The 20650-nt window shown below is 28.1% G+C and overlaps 2 protein-coding genes across 6 annotated transcripts; one reads left to right on the top strand and one right to left on the bottom strand.

The window, feature by feature from the left end:
* The first annotated feature begins 8313 nt into the window (after positions 1–8313).
* Positions 8314–16203, top strand: LOC124887982. Of its 5 annotated transcripts, none has more exons than XM_047397965.1 (11): positions 8314–8893; positions 10331–10542; positions 12247–12642; positions 12840–13304; positions 13370–13450; positions 13548–13673; positions 14057–14194; positions 14277–14621; positions 14982–15123; positions 15209–15338; positions 15569–16203. In XM_047397965.1, exons 8-11 carry the CDS (start codon positions 14546–14548, stop codon positions 16097–16099), a joined length of 879 nt encoding a protein of 292 aa, XP_047253921.1. In that variant the 5' UTR covers positions 8314–8893; positions 10331–10542; positions 12247–12642; positions 12840–13304; positions 13370–13450; positions 13548–13673; positions 14057–14194; positions 14277–14545; the 3' UTR covers positions 16100–16203. The 5 variants fall into 5 exon arrangements, with proteins under 5 accessions (XP_047253921.1, XP_047253920.1, XP_047253922.1 ...); XM_047397964.1 differs by having other exon boundaries at positions 13548–13846; XM_047397966.1 differs by having other exon boundaries at positions 12332–12642; positions 13548–14194.
* A 2438-nt stretch (positions 16204–18641) lies between these two features.
* Positions 18642–20357, bottom strand: LOC107844270. Its single transcript, XM_047397650.1, has 3 exons — positions 19975–20357; positions 19291–19841; positions 18642–18871 (listed from the first exon to the last, which is right to left on the bottom strand). The coding sequence occupies exons 1-3, from the start codon at positions 20355–20357 to the stop codon at positions 18642–18644; spliced, it is 1164 nt and encodes a 387-aa protein (XP_047253606.1).
* Between the last annotated feature and the right edge of the window lie 293 nt (positions 20358–20650).

Here is a 20650-nt window from a genome sequence, read left to right as displayed (position 1 = left end):
ATTTTTAGTAATGACTTCATTGAACAGTTTTAGTTTGGTATTTAAATATTGAAAGAAATATGAATTTTATTCAATTTATCATTTATGTTTGATATATTTTTTTCTCATCTGTGTTGTGTATGTGTTTGCTGGGATAATTAATTATTTTTGATGCTTGTACATTCATTATTTATTCATTAATGAATGTAATTATTTGTAGATAAACATAACTTGTCTACGACAAACAAATTACTTGTCAACATAGCTTATTAGAATATATATATATATATATATACACACACACATACATACATACATATATATATATAAAGTTAATCTAATGTATATGTAAATATTTACAGATATACTGAATATATTGATAAATATTTGAGAGTATAATAAATTTCATGTATATGAATACATATACACAAATTCAATATTTAGGAATGTAATAGGATTCACAAAACATTCTGAAAAAATAAAAGAATTTACACACACAAAAAAAATTCTATTTGTTATGTTTGATTGAATCAAGTTATGTCATAATAATGATTGTGTTTTATAGACAGAAGTGCTATGTTTATGAAGACAATAGTTACGCATTAAAAAGTATCTGCAGTATAGTATTTGTTCCTATACTGTTGAAAACTAGTCACTTGTTTATGTATATCAACTTGTACTTTTAGGTATATATAGACATATACACGCATAGTAATAAATAAATGATAGATATTTTGAATACAATAATATTATGTATATGTTGACATATACACGTATACAAATAAAATGAACAAATTATATAAAGAAATGCTATGTATATTACACATATAATAATAAATGTGCTTTGTAGGCAGAAATGCTATGTATATTAGGACATATACACACATTCAAAATACCTGCAGTATAGTTGTTTTTCTATACTGTTGAAAACTATTCATTCGGTTATCATTATCAACTTGTAAACTTATATATTTGTAGACATATAAACGCATACAAAAAAGTTGATAATGTATTTTTGGGAGACAGTAATACGATGTATATTTAGACTACTTCACGCATACAAAAACATTGATAAATCATGTACAAAACACAATGAATATGTTTTGTGGATAGAAATGCTATGTATATGAAGACATATACACACGTAAAATGTATATGAAAACTACTTCACGCATACAAAAAAAATGATAAATCATGTCCAAATATAATAATCATGCAGAAATATTTTTACCAATAATCTATACACATAGTTAAAAAGTGTTATAAATAGATTTATCAAAACAAAACATCTAAATTAGTTTAAAATGAAACATTCCTAACAAATCAATATAAGTAAAATCCGTAATCCATAATCATCTTTCAGACTACTCAATGCTAACAATTGCCCTTTCATAAGGAAGTGGGTGAGTTTTTGGCCTTGGTCTTGGAGGGGCTTCATTGTCACTAACATAACCTTTCTTTACTTTTTGAAGACCGTAATTTTGAAGGAGTGACGGGTATCTCATACGATGGTATTCCACTCCAAAATCAACTGAAGGGACAACCATTCCTTCACTTAGGTATTCTACATACCCAGCAACAAACACTTCACAGTCTCGAACATGCATCAAAACAAACACGTTATTTCATATAACACATCGTAAATAATAGTTCGTAAAAAAGTATAGAATGATTACTTACAAGTTGTTATTTCGTGTAACTACCAAAATGCAACGAATGCACAGGGATATTTTTATCCTGTATTTCAGACCCTATTGAAAAAAAAAACATCATATGCGAGCCTGTATAGTCAAAAAATATACTATACATATCAACCAGGCATTTCCTTACACATCTAACAACATTTAACAACTAGTCTCGCATACGATCAATACATAAAAACTGATGTATATCAACTAGGCATTTCATTACACATCTAATAACTAGGCTCACATATAATAAATACATACAAAACTGATGTATATCAACTAGTCATTTCAATACACATCTAATAACATATCAAAAGCTATGTATATGTACGACTTATGCATAATTAATGTCCATTGCCTTAAATACACCAGAAAGTTGAAAACATATATATAAAAAATATGATGTATATGAACTAGGAAATTATTACGAGTTTAATAACATATGCAACTTATGTATATGTTTTACATATACATATGAAATATCCATTGCCTCAAACACACATTACTAAACAAAATTTCAAACATAACTTATCTATATGTTCAACAACATGGAATGAATAATGTATGTGGACAACACATACATACTTACTAAAATATACACTCAGTAACCACAGTTGCATATAAACTACATATACCAATGTGTTTCAACCAAACGCATCAACAAATATGTATATGCAGCATATATACAAAGATTTATTTTGTATTTGCACAGTCAGTTTCTAACATAACTTCAAACTTATGAAAAAAGTCAAAAGCTACATAAGTAACAAGGACCGACAATTAATTAATAGTTTTAAAACCTCAAATTACATTAAAAAAACACACAATAAACCCATAACAAAAAATTGAGATTGAAAAATCAAAAATAACTTTGATAAACGTGGCTGTGTAGTATCATTTTTTTTTAATTTTCTTGACGATTCTCCAATTTGTTCTTTTGACTTTCCAGCTTAATCTTTGTTAATCTTTTTCATCTTGATAGGGTTGTTACGATTTTTTGATCTGTTTTCAACAAAGTTAGGTTCCTCGTAATCAAATATTGCGGGAACGAACCCAACTATCGAATTTGTTGTTTCAGTATGCTTTAACTGAGTTAATCCTAAACTAAATGAAGGAGAATCATCCATTAACTAGGTATTATGTTGTTAATTTAGTACTTCAAATAAACGATTTTGAAAAGAAAAAAGGATAATGCAAATATTCAAACTATGTTTTGGTAAATTAGAAACCCAAAAACCTATTTAATCAAAATATGCAACAAATTATTCTTCCGAAAATCTCAAAAATTTCGAATAAATATTGAACTTTTTTTAATGAAACTCAGATCTTTTAAAATTGAGAATGATAAAAGAGATTAAGTTGAAATTGAATACCATTGATATTAGTTGGACTCAAACAAGGTTGATTTCAAAACATGGCAATTGGCCCTTGATTCTAGACTTCTTTTAGAGGGGAAAAGGTGAGATTAAAAGGAAATTTTGTGTATATATATTTTTGGAGGGTGAAAGTTTAAAAGTGGATAAATGTAATATGTTTAAGGAGATGAGATTTTTTGTAATAAACGAAACATAAGTTGTGGGTTTGTATAATTTATAGAAAAAAAATTGCAACACATTAAAGTTGGATCTGGCATGTACATTAAATTTGTATAGGGACTAACCTTATGTAATAATAAAAGGACTACACGGATGATAGTTTTAACAGAAAAAAGAGTTATGAAAGTAGGATTTATAAGCAGTATTTTTTTTTCTGTTGCCTTATTTATGTACACAATAATCTACCAAGATTAACCGATTCCATATATTTTAGGACTCTTTATTTTTTAATAATTAATTAATAATTGAAGAAAATAAGTGAAAAAATAATTTTTCCTATTGCTGGATCTTTTAACGAAGGGCAAAAAGTTCAAATTACTTTTTTAAAAGTATTCCCACTTTTAATATATTATAGATATAGATTATAAATTATAAATATAGACTATAAATAGATTATAGATTATACATAGATAATGCGTCACGAAACTTACAATACAGATATAAACATCCCTACCTAAGAATAGAAATAAATGCAAAATGGGGTAGCTGCCATTTAAGACTTCACCATTAATGGTTTCCTTTGAAGGCCGCGAGAAAAGGACAGAGTATATTCCCACCAATTTTTCTGGTAAATGATGATGTCTAATGCAGTTATTAGGTGCAGTTGTTCTCTCGTTTATGTATACCTCAAATTTAGAGCTCCTTATATTTTGTCATTAATTTTCTTACATTCAATAATTTAGTGCTAAAAACATCATTGATAAGTTAAGTTTAGTACTCTTTTGGTCCATTTTTACTTGTGCATCATACTCCCTCCGTCTCATTTTATCCGTTTCAAATTGGCTAAATTGATGTTTCATTTTACTTGTCTCATTTTACTTATCAAGATAAGACAAACCTTTCTTTCCATGTTTTATCCTTTGCATTAATTACTTTTTCCTTAAATTAAAATGTAAACATCATTTAATAGGGGTACTTTAGTAAACTAGCCATGTTATTTATTATGTTTCTTAATTGTTATGTCATCTCAATTTGGGACAAGTAAAATAGAACGGGAAAAGTATTAAACATAGATGCTCACTAATATTTGTTCAGTTTGAAAATTCATGGATAATTTATTATGTTGTGTCCATTTTACCCTTACTATTAAATACTATTCATTACTTTTTTCATTCCAAAATAAATAAATTATTGAGCTATTTTTTAATGTCTAAAATAAATAAATTGTTCATTTTTCAAGAGATATGTTGGAAATTTATTTTAATTCTACCATTTTATTTAATGAGATTCTTTAAGCACTTCACATTTTCTAGGACAGTAATTTAAGAATAATTAAACGGGTAATAGTGAAAAATAACCTACAATTTATGTCCTAAGATATTTTTCTTCAAAGATGTGTCATACCCCAACAATTCAATTATTTTGGAATGAAGGGAATACCTAATGTATTTTTCAAAGTACTTCCCCCGTTTCATTTTAGTTGACCTCTTTCTAAAAATAATTATTTCAATTTAGTTGTCCATTTGATGAAATAAAGAGAATTTTATTATGTTGTTTCAATAATACCCTTAACATTAAATGACTAAATAAAGTGTATATAGTCAAATTTATATTTTCAGAGTATAATTAATAAGGCTAATTTGATAAAATAAACCCCAAATAAATATTTTCTTAAGAGGTGTGTCAAGTCAACAATGACCAACTATTTTGAAACAGAGAAAATATTAATTAAATTCATTATATTGAAAGAGTGATATATTAAATTGCACCTATTATTTATTGCTTCTTAAAATGTGTGCAAGTATAGTATACATGCAAGTAAAGATGGATGGGGGAAGTAAAATGAAAAGTACTAAATGACCATAATTTTTTTGTCCAAAAATGATCATAAATGTACAGAGACTATACTAACCTTTTCCCTTAAAAGAATAAATCTTTACTATCTTCTAAATTCAAAAAGTTAAAGCAATTAAAATTTATGTTGGGTAAATCATGACTATCATTAAATATGAAAGAGAAATATTTATTTAACTTTAAAATAGGAGATCCACCTTAACTTCACTTTCTACTAAATCTCACCCTTCCTTTTACATCCTTTTCCCTCAACTTCCCTTTAGTCTTTTTTTTTTTTACATCATAATTTAAAAATAATTTTATTATATATTGATCATAATTCTTTAAAATATTTTTTGATAAAGGTCATCAGTGTTTAACTAAATTTTTAATTTATCACAGAATTTTATTCATTTTTTTATTTTTTATTTATTATATAAAATTTATTCTATTCTAAAGTTTATCACAAAAGTGCTTTTCTTAAAACATTAACTAGGTTCAACAAATATGAAAAATATGATTTTTATAATATGTCAATGTTTATCATGTCTAAAATATTTTGAATTTTGATTATCATTATTGAAATACTTTCAAAATAAACTTATAAATTATTTAAATATAGTTTAAAGTTATTGAAACATATAATTAACTAAAACTATTTAATTAGAGGACATATTAATAATGAATATAATTAATATTCAAAAGTTATCAAATTACCATAATATAGAGGTACAAAACTACAATTATAATGTGTCTTGATATCTTTAGTTGTTGTTAACTAGGGTCCACACATGTGAACTTTGTGATTTTCACGATTGCTATAATGTGTCAATATCTATCATGTGTATAAAGATTTGAATTTGACTGTTGTTAGTAAAATATATTAACTTATATTTAAAATTTATTTAAATATATAGCTTAAAATTTATTTAAATATAATATTAATTAATTAGAGATCATATTAATAACAAATATAAAATATAATTTACAAATTATAAAATTGACGTAACATAAGGGCGTAAGACGACAACATCAATGCTTGACTCTCATGAGTTGTTGTTAACTAGGATCAAAATTCAAAATATATGAACTATATGATTTTTATAATATGTCGATGTCTATCATGTTTAAAGTGTTTTGAATTTTGACTGACGATATTGAAATATTTTAAAATTATATTTAAAACTTCATTAAATAGAATTTAAATTATTTAAATATAATATTTAATAAAATTACTTAAGTAAAGGACAAATTCATAACAAATATCAGTAATGATTCATAAATGTCAAATCAGCATATCATATGGGTTCAACGCTACAACATTAATGCGCCTTGATATCTCGAGTTGTTGTTAACTAAGGTCAGCACATGTGAACTGTATAATTTTTAGGATTCTACAATGTGTCGACGTCTATTATGTCTAAAGTGTGTTTGAAATTTTGATTGTTGTTATTTATCAAATTATTTAAATTTATTGCAAGTTGGCTCAGACACCATGGTTATAAAAAAATTAAACATAATTAATAATTAGAGGTCGTATTAATACCATATATAAATAATAATTCGCAAGTTATCAAACCAACGTAACACGAGAGCATAAGCCCCCCCACAACATTAGCGGATGAATTTTTAGGATTATTGTTAACTATTTTGACACACATGAACTATATGAGTTTTATGATTTCTATAACGTGTTGATGTCCATTGTTGACACCTAATTTTTACCCTCCACATTTCAAATTAATTCTTGAATGTCTCATTTTTTAAATAGTTTTAAAATATTTATTTTAAGTTATTTTGAAATAAATTTGAACCCTACCTTTTGAATTTAGGTGAAATTAACATATTTAGTGTTTAATTATACATGATTATATAATTATCGGTTAAAAAAATACTTTAGAATTTGTTTCGATTGAACAATTGCAAATATTCTACTTTCCCAAGATTGATTGAAAATAAGAAATTGATGACATAATTAGTTTCTTAATTTTTATATTATTATTTTTATTATTATTATTACTAACATCTTTGAAAAAAAAATTGTGTTGTATTTAATATTTATTTTGAAATTATTAAATTTGAGAAATTTGTTAAATTAATTAGAAGATAATTTCATCTCAATTTTATCCAAATTTATTCAATTATGACTATTTTAGTAATATAAAATGACCATAATTAAAAATCTAAAAATTAGTAATTGTTTTATTAAACAACCCAATTTTTTTTTTCTTTTCTTCTTTTAACCTACAACCCACCAGCCCAATACCCTTATAAAATTGGGAAAAGGACAAAAATAACACCTAAAACTAAAATAATTTCACAAAACTAGCACCTAAATTTTAAACCCCCATAAACAGCCACTCGGAAAACTAATTCCAACCGAATGGCCATTGTTTTGGTACTTCACAATATATGTTGTGTATTTATTTTTTAAGGATTTCATGTTGAATTTTGTTTTCTTTTATTTTTTTTCAAGGGAGAATTCCACTTTTCTTTTGTTTTATGTGAGCACTTGTATTAATGTTTTTTTTTTGGGCTCCTTTTTTTTTTTTTTTTAAAAGATTATACTGATTTTTATTCTTTTTAAACAATTGAGTAATTATTTTTTTTCCAGATTATTTTGCATTCACCAACATTATTAAAATAATATACTATTTGTTTTGTTTAGTTTTACTTATTTATACAATAAAATACAATACCATATACTTTTAATATAATACAATTGTTAAAGATACATATTTATAATAATGATACAATTTCTATATATATACATCTATAAATAATTGTAGCATTTTTATACACATTTTATATAATTTTTAACTATAATTATTATTTAGATACATATTTTATACGACTATATATAGTTTCTACATGCATTCTAAAAATGTATCAATTTAGTATAAAATAGTATCAATTGAGTATATGGACACTGCAAGTGTATCAATGTAGTATAAAAGTGTATTAATATGGTATAAAAGAGTATCAATTGGGTATAGGGACTGCATGTGCTTGCATAGAATTTCCTTTCTCTTTTTAAAAAAGTGTATCAATATAATATAAAAGTGTATCAATTTGTTATAAAAATGTATCAATTTAGTATACAGATTATTTGTGCCCAATTGGATCAAATGGTTAAAAAAGGATATTAAAATGGACCGACTGACCTAAGTTGTCTACCTTTTCAATTATGGATCACTTTTTTTAAAGAGTGGCTGGCCCATGTCCTTTTCCCTATAAAATTTTCTCCCCAACCCAACAAAACCAACTGACCCGGCCCAAGTTCCCTTTCCCCTTATATCCCCTCAGCCTACAAAAACCAACAATAACAGCCAACAATTTCAAGAACAACAATTTCAACGGACAAAACCCGACCCATCCAACACCAGTTTCAGCAAACCATCAACGCAAAACAATTCCAACTTCAACAGCAGTCAGCAATCCAGAACAACAATTTCAACACAAATGACAACAACAACTTTCAACGACAACTGCGATAACAGAAACAATATAAACGCAACAACAGTACAACAATGGCAAAAGCAGCTCAGCAACCTCATCTCAATTTTTAAAATTCAAATATCAATTCATTTTTTCCTTTTTACCCCTCAGTTTCCCCCAAAGTCTGTCAAATCCCCTATAAATACCCATGTCCGTAGAGTGAAGGAAGGAGGATTTTTTGGAGGAAAAATTGAGGATTCATGAGGCGCGTGCTTTTAATTCTATGTAACCCATAAGATTCTTGAAGAAACGTACTCAAAAACTCAATTCCGACGGAAATTAAATTCCAAAAATTCGAAATTTAAACTCCGATTGGAAGTCGTCATCGACTCGCTGTTCTGATTCGCTGCCCGGGGAAAGGTAAACATCATTCTCTTTCGGTTTCTTTTATCGTAATTATTTCTTTGTTAGCGTTATCGTAATAATAATGTTGCTGGGATTGTTTGCTGTAGAGACTCAAGGGACATAAGATTTATGTGCAATGAAATTTGGTGTCGTGAGGGCTGTGTGCCGTTGCTGCTGTGCGTTATTTGGCGTTGTTTATTTTGCTGTTAACGTTTTTGTCTGTTAACCTTCATGTTGTACGCTGTTGTAGCGTTTGTTGTTGTTATTGTGTATGGGTGTATTGTGAATTTTGGTAAGATTTGGTGGGTGAACGAAGTTCTTTATCATGTTTAAATGAATGTGGCTTAAAACACATAATATTATGGTATAATGCGAAAGTAGGAGAGGATGAAGTCGTTATCATTTTCTCTTTGTTTTTTTTTTTTGGAGTTAAGGTCTGGGATGTAGTATTATCGGTATAAATTTTTAGATGCAAATAATACATCAGTCACAAACAATAGTTTTATTGGTATTTCTTGATTTCTCTTAAGCAAATTATAATGATAATATTTTATGTAGAGATAAGCACTCCCAATTTGTCCCTAACTGTTGAGTCATCTGGAGGATCAAAGGGGCCGTATGTGACTGATTTTTAGTCACGTATACGTCAATTATACAGAAAAAAGTGTAGACATTCAGCTGTGATATACATCTGATATACACAGCTGAAAGAGGGTTAAAAAGGGCCATTTAAATAGACCCAAAACCAATGATGTCCAGATTTGAGAATGGGCTAAAAAGGGGCCCAAATCTCTACTTCCATTCTTGTATTCATTTTTTGTAACTTAATCTTTGTTTATTTGTATTAACTAACTGGTAAATAAACTAATCTAGGTAAACTCCCTAAGATGTCATCATTTTATTTAGGAAAAATTACATAAACTAACAACCTTAAGACTTTAATTACAAGAAATAACAATAGTTTGATAAAATTACAACTTATAACAATAATAATAATATATATTTTTTTTTTTGAAAAGCGCGTGATATCACCTCAAACTTTTCACATTCCTACTTTTACTCAACTTTATCAATTTACTTCTCTCCAACTTTCGTTTCTTTTTTTTCTCTTCAATTTCCGCATATCTCTCTCAAGATCTTGATAAAGATCATACTCACTTTTTAAGGTAAGTATTTCTTTCAGTTAATGCATGTTACTTTTTTTCATTTAATTTTTGTTAATGTGTTTAGTGTTCCCATTTTCTTCAATATTAGTTCTGCGAAAATTCTCTGTTTCGGATCAATTTTTTTTTCTGTTAAAATTTATAATGGCTCAACATGCAAATTGAAGTTGTTCAATTAGAGAAAATCAACTGAAGAATTTACTTACCGATGAAGTACCATCGTTTAATCTTGGTTTAATACAAGATGAAGTTTTTAATTTGGGTTCTACTAATGTTTTCTCTAATGAAGGTGTTACCATTGAAGAGTTGAGATCTGAGCACTGTAACGATTCCGAAAAGATTGTGGAAATAATGAAAAGGAAAGGATTGACAAAAACTTTATCTCCCACAAAATTTCAAAAATCAGTGAAAAGGAAAAAGTCGGATGAAAAAGGAGAATATAGTAAAATTGCAAGTCCCATTGCATCAGATTCTGAATCTGAACAAGAGAAAGTGGAGGAGGTATGGTACTATTCGAAAATCTTGTTATTGATATGAATTGTATATGCTGTATACAATATATTTTAAATATGTATTTCATATCTAAATTTTGTGTAAGATATTTGTATTTATTAGGTTTCTGTATATATATATTCTTTTGGGAAAATGGCTGAAATAGAAACTGTAGAAGTGTAATATATATTCTGAAAATACATATGTTATATAATTTGTATATGTGTTGTTATATTATTTTCTTTTTAATTAAATTTGTAATAATCATGTATTCATGTATGTTGAAATATAATTCTAATATGTATTCTGAAAATACATACAGGTTAGATATGTGTTTTTAGGTTTACCTCTAAGATTTTTATTTGATGTTAAGTTGTATTTGGTAGTCATTAGATTTTTAATGTGATATGTATTTCTTATTTGTTGAAATGTATTTTTTACATACATAGTTGTATTTGTTATTATACATCTTATAAAATAACTATAAGATGTATTTCATAAATACATATAAGACAATTTGTATAAACTAGTTTTAAGATGTATTTCATAAATACATATAAGAGACTGTTTTGCCATATAAATACATATGTGTTTGTTGAAATTTAATTCTAATATGTATTCTGAAAATACATACAGGTTAGATATGTGTTTTTATGTTTGCCTCTAACAATTTTATTCGATGTTAAGTTGTATGTGGTAGTCATTAGATTTTGAATGTGATATGTAGTTCTTTTTTGTTGAAATGTATTTTTTACATACATAGTTGTATTTGTTATTATTCATCTTATAAAATAACTATAAGATGTATTTTATAAATACATATAAAAGAATGTTTGGATTAATATGTATTATTAAAATACATTTGTTATATAATTTGTATATGTGTTGTTATATTCTTGTCTTGTTAATTAAATTTGTACAAATCATGTATTCACAAAATACATAATGTGTTTGTTGAAATATAATTCTAATGTGTAGTATGAAAACACATACAGTTTAGATATGTGTTTTTATGTTACCTCTAAGATTTTTATTCGATGTTAAGTTGTATTTGGTAGTCATTAGATTTTTAATGTGATATGTATTTCTTATTTGTTGAAATATATTTTTTACATACATAGTTGTATTTGTTATTATACATCTTATAAAATAACTATAAGATGTATTTCATAAATACATATAAGACAATTTGTATAAACTAGTTTTAAGATGTATTTCATAAATACATATAAGAGACAGTTTTGTCATATAAATGTATTTTTTTGTTGTTTAGGTCATTCGTGATCAAATATTTATGGCCCGGGTATTGTACAAATTTGCTCCTTATATAGAATGTTATACAGTCAATGACATTGAAAACCGTATTAAGACAATGTTGACGAAGAGTCAGTACAAGATGTTTTGTACTAAAAGTATATTTGGTTTCTTAATAAAGAAGAAAAATTGTGTAGTCCAAGCCCAGTTAGGGAGATGCATTATGTCACTTGAAACTAGAGAAAGTTCTACAAGTGCCATAGTCATTCAAGCAAAGGGCACAATTCTTCATTTCATTATTAGAGAGTTTGCTTTGGTGACTGGTTTCAATTGTGCTACAAATAAGGATGAATTTGTGTTTGACGAGGAGCGCCTAAATAAAATTATTGATCAATATTTTGATGGTGAGAGTTTTGTACAGAAAAGAATTTATATGCTGCTATTTTTGATAAAATTTAGGTGAATGATGACGATGAAGATGTGTTAAAGTTTACCAATTTGTATTTTATTCACGCATTCTTACTATCATCAGTTGATACCGTAGCTATTTCACGCCTCCACTTTGATTTGGTTGAGAGTGGTCGCTACAGTAATTATCTGTGGGGATCGGTTGCATTTGAAGAATTAGTAAGAAGTTTGCATAAAAAGTTGAAGCCGAAAGGAAAGTTCTATATGCTTCTTGGAATGCCACTGGTCATTCAAATTTGGTTGTACGAGTGTTGTTCAAACATGCCTCGTAATGTTGCTTCCAAGGTGGATTCTCAAATCCCTTGTATTTTGAATTGGAAGACAAATTCTCCTCGTCCAAAATATGAAACTCTTATGGAAAGTATGTTTGATGATACAGATGACAAGGTTAGTTTTACGATTTTTTTTTGTATGTGATGTTGATTATTTTGTAAATGTATTTTCAGATCTGGTATATGTATATATACAACATACCATTTGTTAGTGTATATTCATTATTGGGTTTGGATCATGGTTAACTGATTTATAATGTTATTAATTTTACCATCTAAATTATTATTTTTATTATGTTATTTAAATTGTAGGTTGTTTTTAAGAATATCGAGCCAACAAGAAAGGAGATTTCAGCTTTTCATATACCGAAGAAGCTTGTTCCTGGATCTGCTAGTCATAATGAAGATGACATTGATTCAGATGATGATTTTCAGGATCCTCCACAAAGACAAAATCAGTTTACCACAAAGAAAAACATCATGGCGATTTCTCAGCTTCACCTATAAAGAAAAAAATGAAGCCACATCCTAAAGGTGTAGATGAGCTGATATCAAAACGGACCCCTCCACCCCGTGCTGCAAAGATGCCTCTTTTGTCAGGACTCCAATTCACAAGCCAATTCAAACAAAGTTACGCTACGTGAAAATAGGAAAGACACAAATCGGCCTGACAGTAAAAAATCTATTCTGGTTCAGTCACCTGTTCCGTCTTCGTTCAGTTCTGAAGATGAAGACGGTGTTGTCTCGAAGAAAGTCTTTGATAAGTTTTGTGAAAAGGTAATTTTTCTTTAAGCTTTTGATTAATTTATTTTTTCATTTCTAATTTTTTTTTTATAATTCAGGTATGACAACAGTTTAATGATGTTCGTGGCCTAGTGTCTTCCAGGTTTGATCAGATAATGAATGCAATCAATGAAAATAAGGTACAACATATATACATTTACAACATATGTATTTTTTTACAACTAAGTTGTTATTTACTAATTTTTTTATTTATATTTTCATGTTTTAAACTCGAAGAAACAAGCAAAAGGCAGCGAATCTGATCAGCCACCAGCGGATAAAATGTTAAGAGTACATCACCCCATCAAACGACTATAAAATTTGTTCATGAGTTTAATAAGAATCCTGATGTCACATTGATAAGTAAATTCCGTACATTTATATTCAACTAATTTTATATATACAATTTTAATTTATCATTATAAAAAATAATATTAAAATAGGTTGCCGAAGAGATGGCAGGATATCAAAGCAACAGTATGAATGATGTGTATAATGAGATTGATGGGTACAATGAGGATAATGACATTGTTCTGGTAGAGATTTTTTTTTGTTACGTATAGTTATAATGATAAAAAAAAAACTTATTTTAATTTTTTATTATTTAATTTTTTAAAGAAAAAAACTGATATAGATGTTCATGAAGCAAAAGATGTTTGTGTCGCTCTGGTATGTTGAATACATATTGATTAGTTTTTTAGTTCTTCATAAATATTATTTTATTTAATTTGTATGAACATGTGTAGATCACAAAATCAGTTGACGAAAGTATTGGTGAAGCACAAATATCAGAATCTCAACTCACATTTTCAGATGACGTCCTTAGAAGCATTGATCTTGACTCCATAACAAAAGCCAATGTTGAAGTTGAAGATGAGTTCAAGGTATCTACAATACGTGCATTGATTGCTATTTTTAATTTATTGAAAAATGCAATCTAACTAGATCTTTATAAAATTTATACAGAATAAAGAAGGTGCGATTGATATGAATGTAAATACACCAGCGTGAATGAGTCAGAGGTTAATGATGTGGATAATTCAAAGTTAGATCAGAAATATAAGAGTGTAGTCCACATTCCCGCGGGAGTAAATATTGAAAGCAATGCTGATCAACATTTGTCTGACTCTTAGAATACTCTTTCAGATGAGCTTCTTCCCAGTCTTAATGCGTATGTCAATCTTGAACGAAGTATAATTGTATATCCATCGGCAAATCAAACACAACAAACGCCAATGAATGTTTCAAGGATTAGACGACCATCTAGATACAATGACTCATCATTCACAATAAAATTTGGTTCAGCAGATGGTTAGTACTCTTAACATAATTTATTTAGTTAACAAATTTGCTTACTTTATATTTTTTGCCTAATGGATAGTGAAGTATGAATTTGATTTTTCTTGTTCAGTTGTATTTTTGGAACAACAGTAAATGTTTTTAATGAGATATGGTTATATTTTGAAGAATATTTTTTTCATTTTGAAGTTGGATAGTTTAGACATTTTTACTCTGCATTTGTTCATATGTATTTCAGAAATACATCTGTTACAGTTTTCAGACATGATTTAGCTTTTGTTTCAACAGTATACTTATTGTTTCTTATAATACTGCATTATCTTATATAATTGATTATATATACATAATTAATTGCATAACTTAATAATAAAGTAAGCACGGAAGAGCAATGGAAAACATTCGATCAGAAGCATTCCTTCATATCTCATCCAGTTAATGCGATAGAAGACACTAAAGTCATCAACAAGTTCATGACTTGGCTTTCATTAGATCTTCTTAAATATCATTCGAAGAGGTATACAGAATACAACTTGATAGTACTAACTTTTGTAAATTAAGATTATGCAAATTACAGACTAATATGTATAATGAATAAACAGGAACAGCAAAGAAGAACATTATTTGAAGGGAAAGGCAAAAATATCAGTTATCAACTTTGAAATTTTATTTGTTGAAGACAAGAATTGGTTCTACGTTATGGGTACTCCTAGCCAGACATGGTCAGATGAGGTGAGTAATGTATTATTACATTGATTTGTATATTGAAATATATATTAGTTTGGTGTTAAATATGAATAATTGTAATTGATTATTTTGTTATAGTTGAAAATGTATATTTGTAAATACATATGAAGTATATTATATCTTCACTGATTTGTACATGATATTTTCATATGTAAGATTTGATTTTTTTTTATTTGTTTATTTAATATTAAGTATGAAATTTATTTATAATGCAGCAAATTGATGTATGCTTGTACTATCTGCGAAAGAAGTCCAAGTATGATCCCAATATCTCAAATAAGTTCAGCACTGTAGACTGCAATTTCATGAACATTGTTACAATTGTGTTTGATGTGTATAAATTGGATGATGCAACTCTTAATGCTGGTGGAAACAAATATCATCTGAATGAGTATGTAAGTGGATTCCGTATGCATGCTACAGTGCCATGGCATACGGTTGATCATATTTTCATTCCTGTTCACGTAAAGGCAAAACATCATTGGGTTCTTGCAGTTATATCTTTCAATCATAGGTGTATATACGTATATAATTCTTTGTCAGCTGTTGGTCATGATGCGGCAGTGCTTACTGAAATTGAAAAATTAGCTAAGGTTATACCTATATGTCTCATTGAATGTAAATTCTACGAGAATAAGGGTATTGACATCGACAATCAACCTAATTACAAATTGAATTATAAGATGGATCCGTTTGGTGTTTCAATTGTGGAGAATGTACCTCAACAACCAAGTGGCAGCTTGTAAGTAATTAGTATGCATAGTACTTGTATATATACATATGAATTAAAGTTGTAACAACTTCTTACTTATTAATGTATGTCTTTACAAGGATTGTGGTTTATATATAATTACGTATGCCGAGTGTCTTACTTTTAGTGAAGTTGTTCCATGTATTGACTTTGACCCAGATCTAATTCGCATAAGATACGCTTCATTGTTGTGGGATTATGGCACTAGGAAAGCAAACGCAAAGGCACAAAGTGATGATGAAGCACCAATGAGGCCTCTTTGGATCACTGAGTTAACAGAAGGCATTGAAGTGGTTGATATTTGATTTGTATTTTATTTTGTTGAAGTTAACAACATTTAAGATTAGGTGGATATTTTTTTTTTGAATAGATTATGGGATTCATATGCTACTTTAATGGTCAAAGATGGCATGTTAATGTTCCTTTATTGTTATCTTAACTTTTTGATTTTTAATCGTCTAATTTCCAGTTTTTCGTGGTTAGTATATGTCTATGTGCATATTTGTAATAATAAATATGCTTATTCTAGTGAAATTATGTATTTTTAACATACATGCTTATTCCACTTAACATTTGTATTTTTAAAATTACATGAACATACAGTTACCAAATCAATTCTGAAGTCAACATATCACCATTACAGTGAAGATATGTATTTTCAAAATACGTATTACCATTACAGTGAAGATATATATTTTAAAAATATATATCACCATGACAGTAAATATATGTATTTGTAAAATACGTATTACTCATAAATATGTCATTCCAGTTAACAAATGTATTTTATTAACATAAACTTTAAAATTTTAGTGAGTAAACGTATATTTAAAATACATATACCATTCAACTGAACATAATCGTTTATAATACATATGTATTTTTTTTATTTCCACATACACGTTTCTACTTAATACACATTCAGCCATATGTGTTATTCAGATTTCAATTTGTATTTTTTGAAAGATACACATTATGGTTAATACTAATGTTCGTTTCAGATTGTATTTTCATTTACGTTCAATGTAAACATATTTATTTTTCAAAATAATAATGGCTCCTATTATTCCATATTCAAACATATTTTTAGTGCAAAAAATATATGCATATATATACATATATAATATAAAATTAAACATTTGAACTATAACAAATTAACAAGTTCAACTTCATAAAACAGCAACATCTGAACACTATCAAATTATCAATATCAATAAAAAGTTCAAAATTCAAAATGAAACAATTAAAAAAGAAAAGAATAATAAAGCAACTGAATTTTCACTAAAAACATGATAAAATGTATCATTTGTTGTATTTCCTACATGAACATCTATTGTGACCTTTTCGTCCGCATGAACTACAATAATTTTTGCTTTTCTTTCCAAACATATCTCTTCCTGATTTACCGCGCTCCTTCTTTGCAGGTCTTCCAGGGGGCCGCTTGTATTTTGGGGGCAAAACTACAACAACAACAACAACAAACCCAGTGTATTCCCACTTTGTGGGGTCTGGGGGGGGTAAGATGTACGCAGTCCATACCTCTACCTCTGATGAAGTAGAAAGGCTGTTTCCGAAAGACCCCCGGCTCAAGTTACGAGATATCAAACAAACACATAGTACAGCACAGAAGCAGATGACATAATTTTTCGAGGTATCACCCAATCATCTTTATATGGTAGAGGATATACAGGAAGATCATACGTTCTCAGTACAATTTTTGGCTTGTATATATTAGAGCAATATGGTCATTTTTCAAGATTCTTGCTATCAAGTACAGCACAAGCATGCACACATGGTATCTCATCCAATTGGAATGCATGACAAGAACTTTTTTTTTCTTTAGACAAACTATAAAATGTTTCTCCTTATCGTGGACAATACAGACGTACTCTGACGCTGGTATAACCTGAAAATATTAATACATACAAAATATTATAGAAAAAAAATATCACAGTAAAATTTGCTACAGATTAGCAAATGTATTTTTTCTCAAAGCAGCAAATGCATATTAATATGTCTAAAGAATATATACATATTTTTTTCATTACAACACATAGATTTGTTATAATTTTAATAATTTGTATATTAAGATATGTTTCATACAACATATAAAAATTCAAGAAGATATAACATTAAATAGTTATATCTATTTTATAATATCTTCATATGCGTACACTCTGCTTCATTCTGTTGGAGAATTACTTGAAATTTTCCAATAAGATCCGTGTGTGTATACAATGCCTCCTGTCTATTTTCACAGTTCCATCTACCAAACATCAATCTAACTTCCTCTAAAAAATCATATATTGGAAGTTCTCTAACTGATACCAGTGCAACATTAATTGACTCTGCAATATTTGATGTTAAGGTCCATCCCCTATAAACTGTTGCATATGACCTAGCCCACTTATCGTATCCCTCCAACTCCAAGTAATTATTCACCCTAACATCAACTACCTCCACTTTTTACATTAAATTATGAAATTCAGACTTTTGAGTATGATTTCGCCATGGTATAAAAGATTTCAGACAATGCATCATGATTTCCTAATTTTTTTCACGTTACCCCATAGATGCCACATACAAGCGTAATGTGGTACATTATTGTACACTCCAGCAACAACTTTTATAATGCTTGGGTTACGATCGGAAACTACACACATATGTTCTCTTTCACCATATGCTTCCTTTAGATTCTGAAAGAACCATGTCCAGGATGCATCATTTTCAGAATCTACTATTTCATATGCCAATGAAAATATATGGCCTGAACATGAAACAAATACATTAAAAGTACGATATATACAGACATTAAAAAAATCATATGTATTTTTCAAATACATACAGCTGGGAACAAGTTTAACTGGAATTTAAAACATAAATATAACTTAAACCTATAATACATATAAATATATTTGAAACTATATCCTGCTCCCAATCAACATCCACAAAAAAATTAAATAAGTACTCTATAAAAATATATAACTTACCGATAATGTGAATGAAGTTTATTTCATAAACATAATTCACAACTTTAATATAAATTCATATATCTAAAACATAACAAATAGATAGTACAAATATAAATATGCTGCATATATATATATATATATATATATATATATATATATATTATAAACATATACATCTATTCATAGAGTCAAATACATTTCGAGAATAGCTTACCGGCTCCATCCATGGTACATGCAGCTACAAATGTGCCACTGTATAGTCCTCTAAGATAACTTGTATCAACAACTATCATAGGTCTACAGTGATCGAACCCTTGTATGAATATAGTTAGTGCGACAAAAATATACAAAAACTCATTATCTTTATGCTTTTTCATTCGTATATGTGAACTTGGATAAGTAGTGTTTAAAACATGAATGTATGCAGGTAGTTTTCCGTATGATGCAAAAGGTTTTCCTCTCAAATCTTCAAGTGCTTGTTCCTTAACTCGCCAACACATAATATACGTCAAATTCATACCAAGGTCTTCCTTCATGTCACTTCTGATTTCAGTCGCACTGTACGTTCTTTTGTGGTTTTTAAACTTTTGTTTCACCATACCTCCAATCAACTTACTAGTAGCATGAAACTTAGGATAAATCTTATCCTTTATCGGACATGTGTGTTCGGATAAGAATTCTCTAACATAAAACATTCCTGATTTGTTGATATCAGATGCACGGAATAAAAAATCACAATTATGTGATTTGCATATTAATGTGTAACTGCAAAAAAAAATGATGTAATGTAATTTACAACATGTAAAAAAAATAATCTATATGTATTTTTTAAATACATATGCTGTAATAAAATTTAACAAGAAAAAAACAATAGATTTTACATACATGACAAACTTACCAGGTTTTACTTGATCTAACAGATCGTGATTGAAACTTCTCTCGAATCGTGTAATTCTTCATCACAGATTTTAACACCCTTTTCGAGATATAAACTTGTTCAACCTCAATATGTTTGTGATGTGGGTCCGAGATAATTACTTTAGTTGCATCAATATCCAATACATCCAAACATTCATCTGAATTAGTAACTATCAATGCTCTTTCAGTACTTGTATTCACAACGTTACATGCAGTGATAGATAGATTCATACTCGCAGTGTTACATATTAATGAACTAATGAATTCATTGAAACTCTTCTTTTCTGAAACACTTATGTACAAGGGCAAAGCACTCATTGCCTTTACATCCCTTTTCTGCATAATGTAGACCTTCAAACCCATGTCATTACGTATATGTATTTTACCTTCAAAATCTGTTAACTATATTCAATTTGAATGCTTTTGCATGTCAAATCGACATCCATGTGCGAAGCTAGTACTTCGCGCAGTTGGTTGTATGAAGCGTTTATACTCAACAATATTGCATCAGTGATGTAATCTTCATATTGTTGTTCAATGTTGTTCATACTACCAGTATGTTTAATGAGAACAGGTATGCTTCCCATCGTCAAGATCCAGAACACTACAAAATATTAAATACAAATTAAATTATATAATATGTACTGCATACAATT

Source organism: Capsicum annuum, chromosome 10 (assembly GCF_002878395.1).
Source record: "Capsicum annuum cultivar UCD-10X-F1 chromosome 10, UCD10Xv1.1, whole genome shotgun sequence".
In the NCBI taxonomy this organism is placed as follows: domain Eukaryota; kingdom Viridiplantae; phylum Streptophyta; class Magnoliopsida; order Solanales; family Solanaceae; genus Capsicum; species Capsicum annuum.
This window is presented reverse-complemented; position numbering and strand designations above follow the sequence as displayed.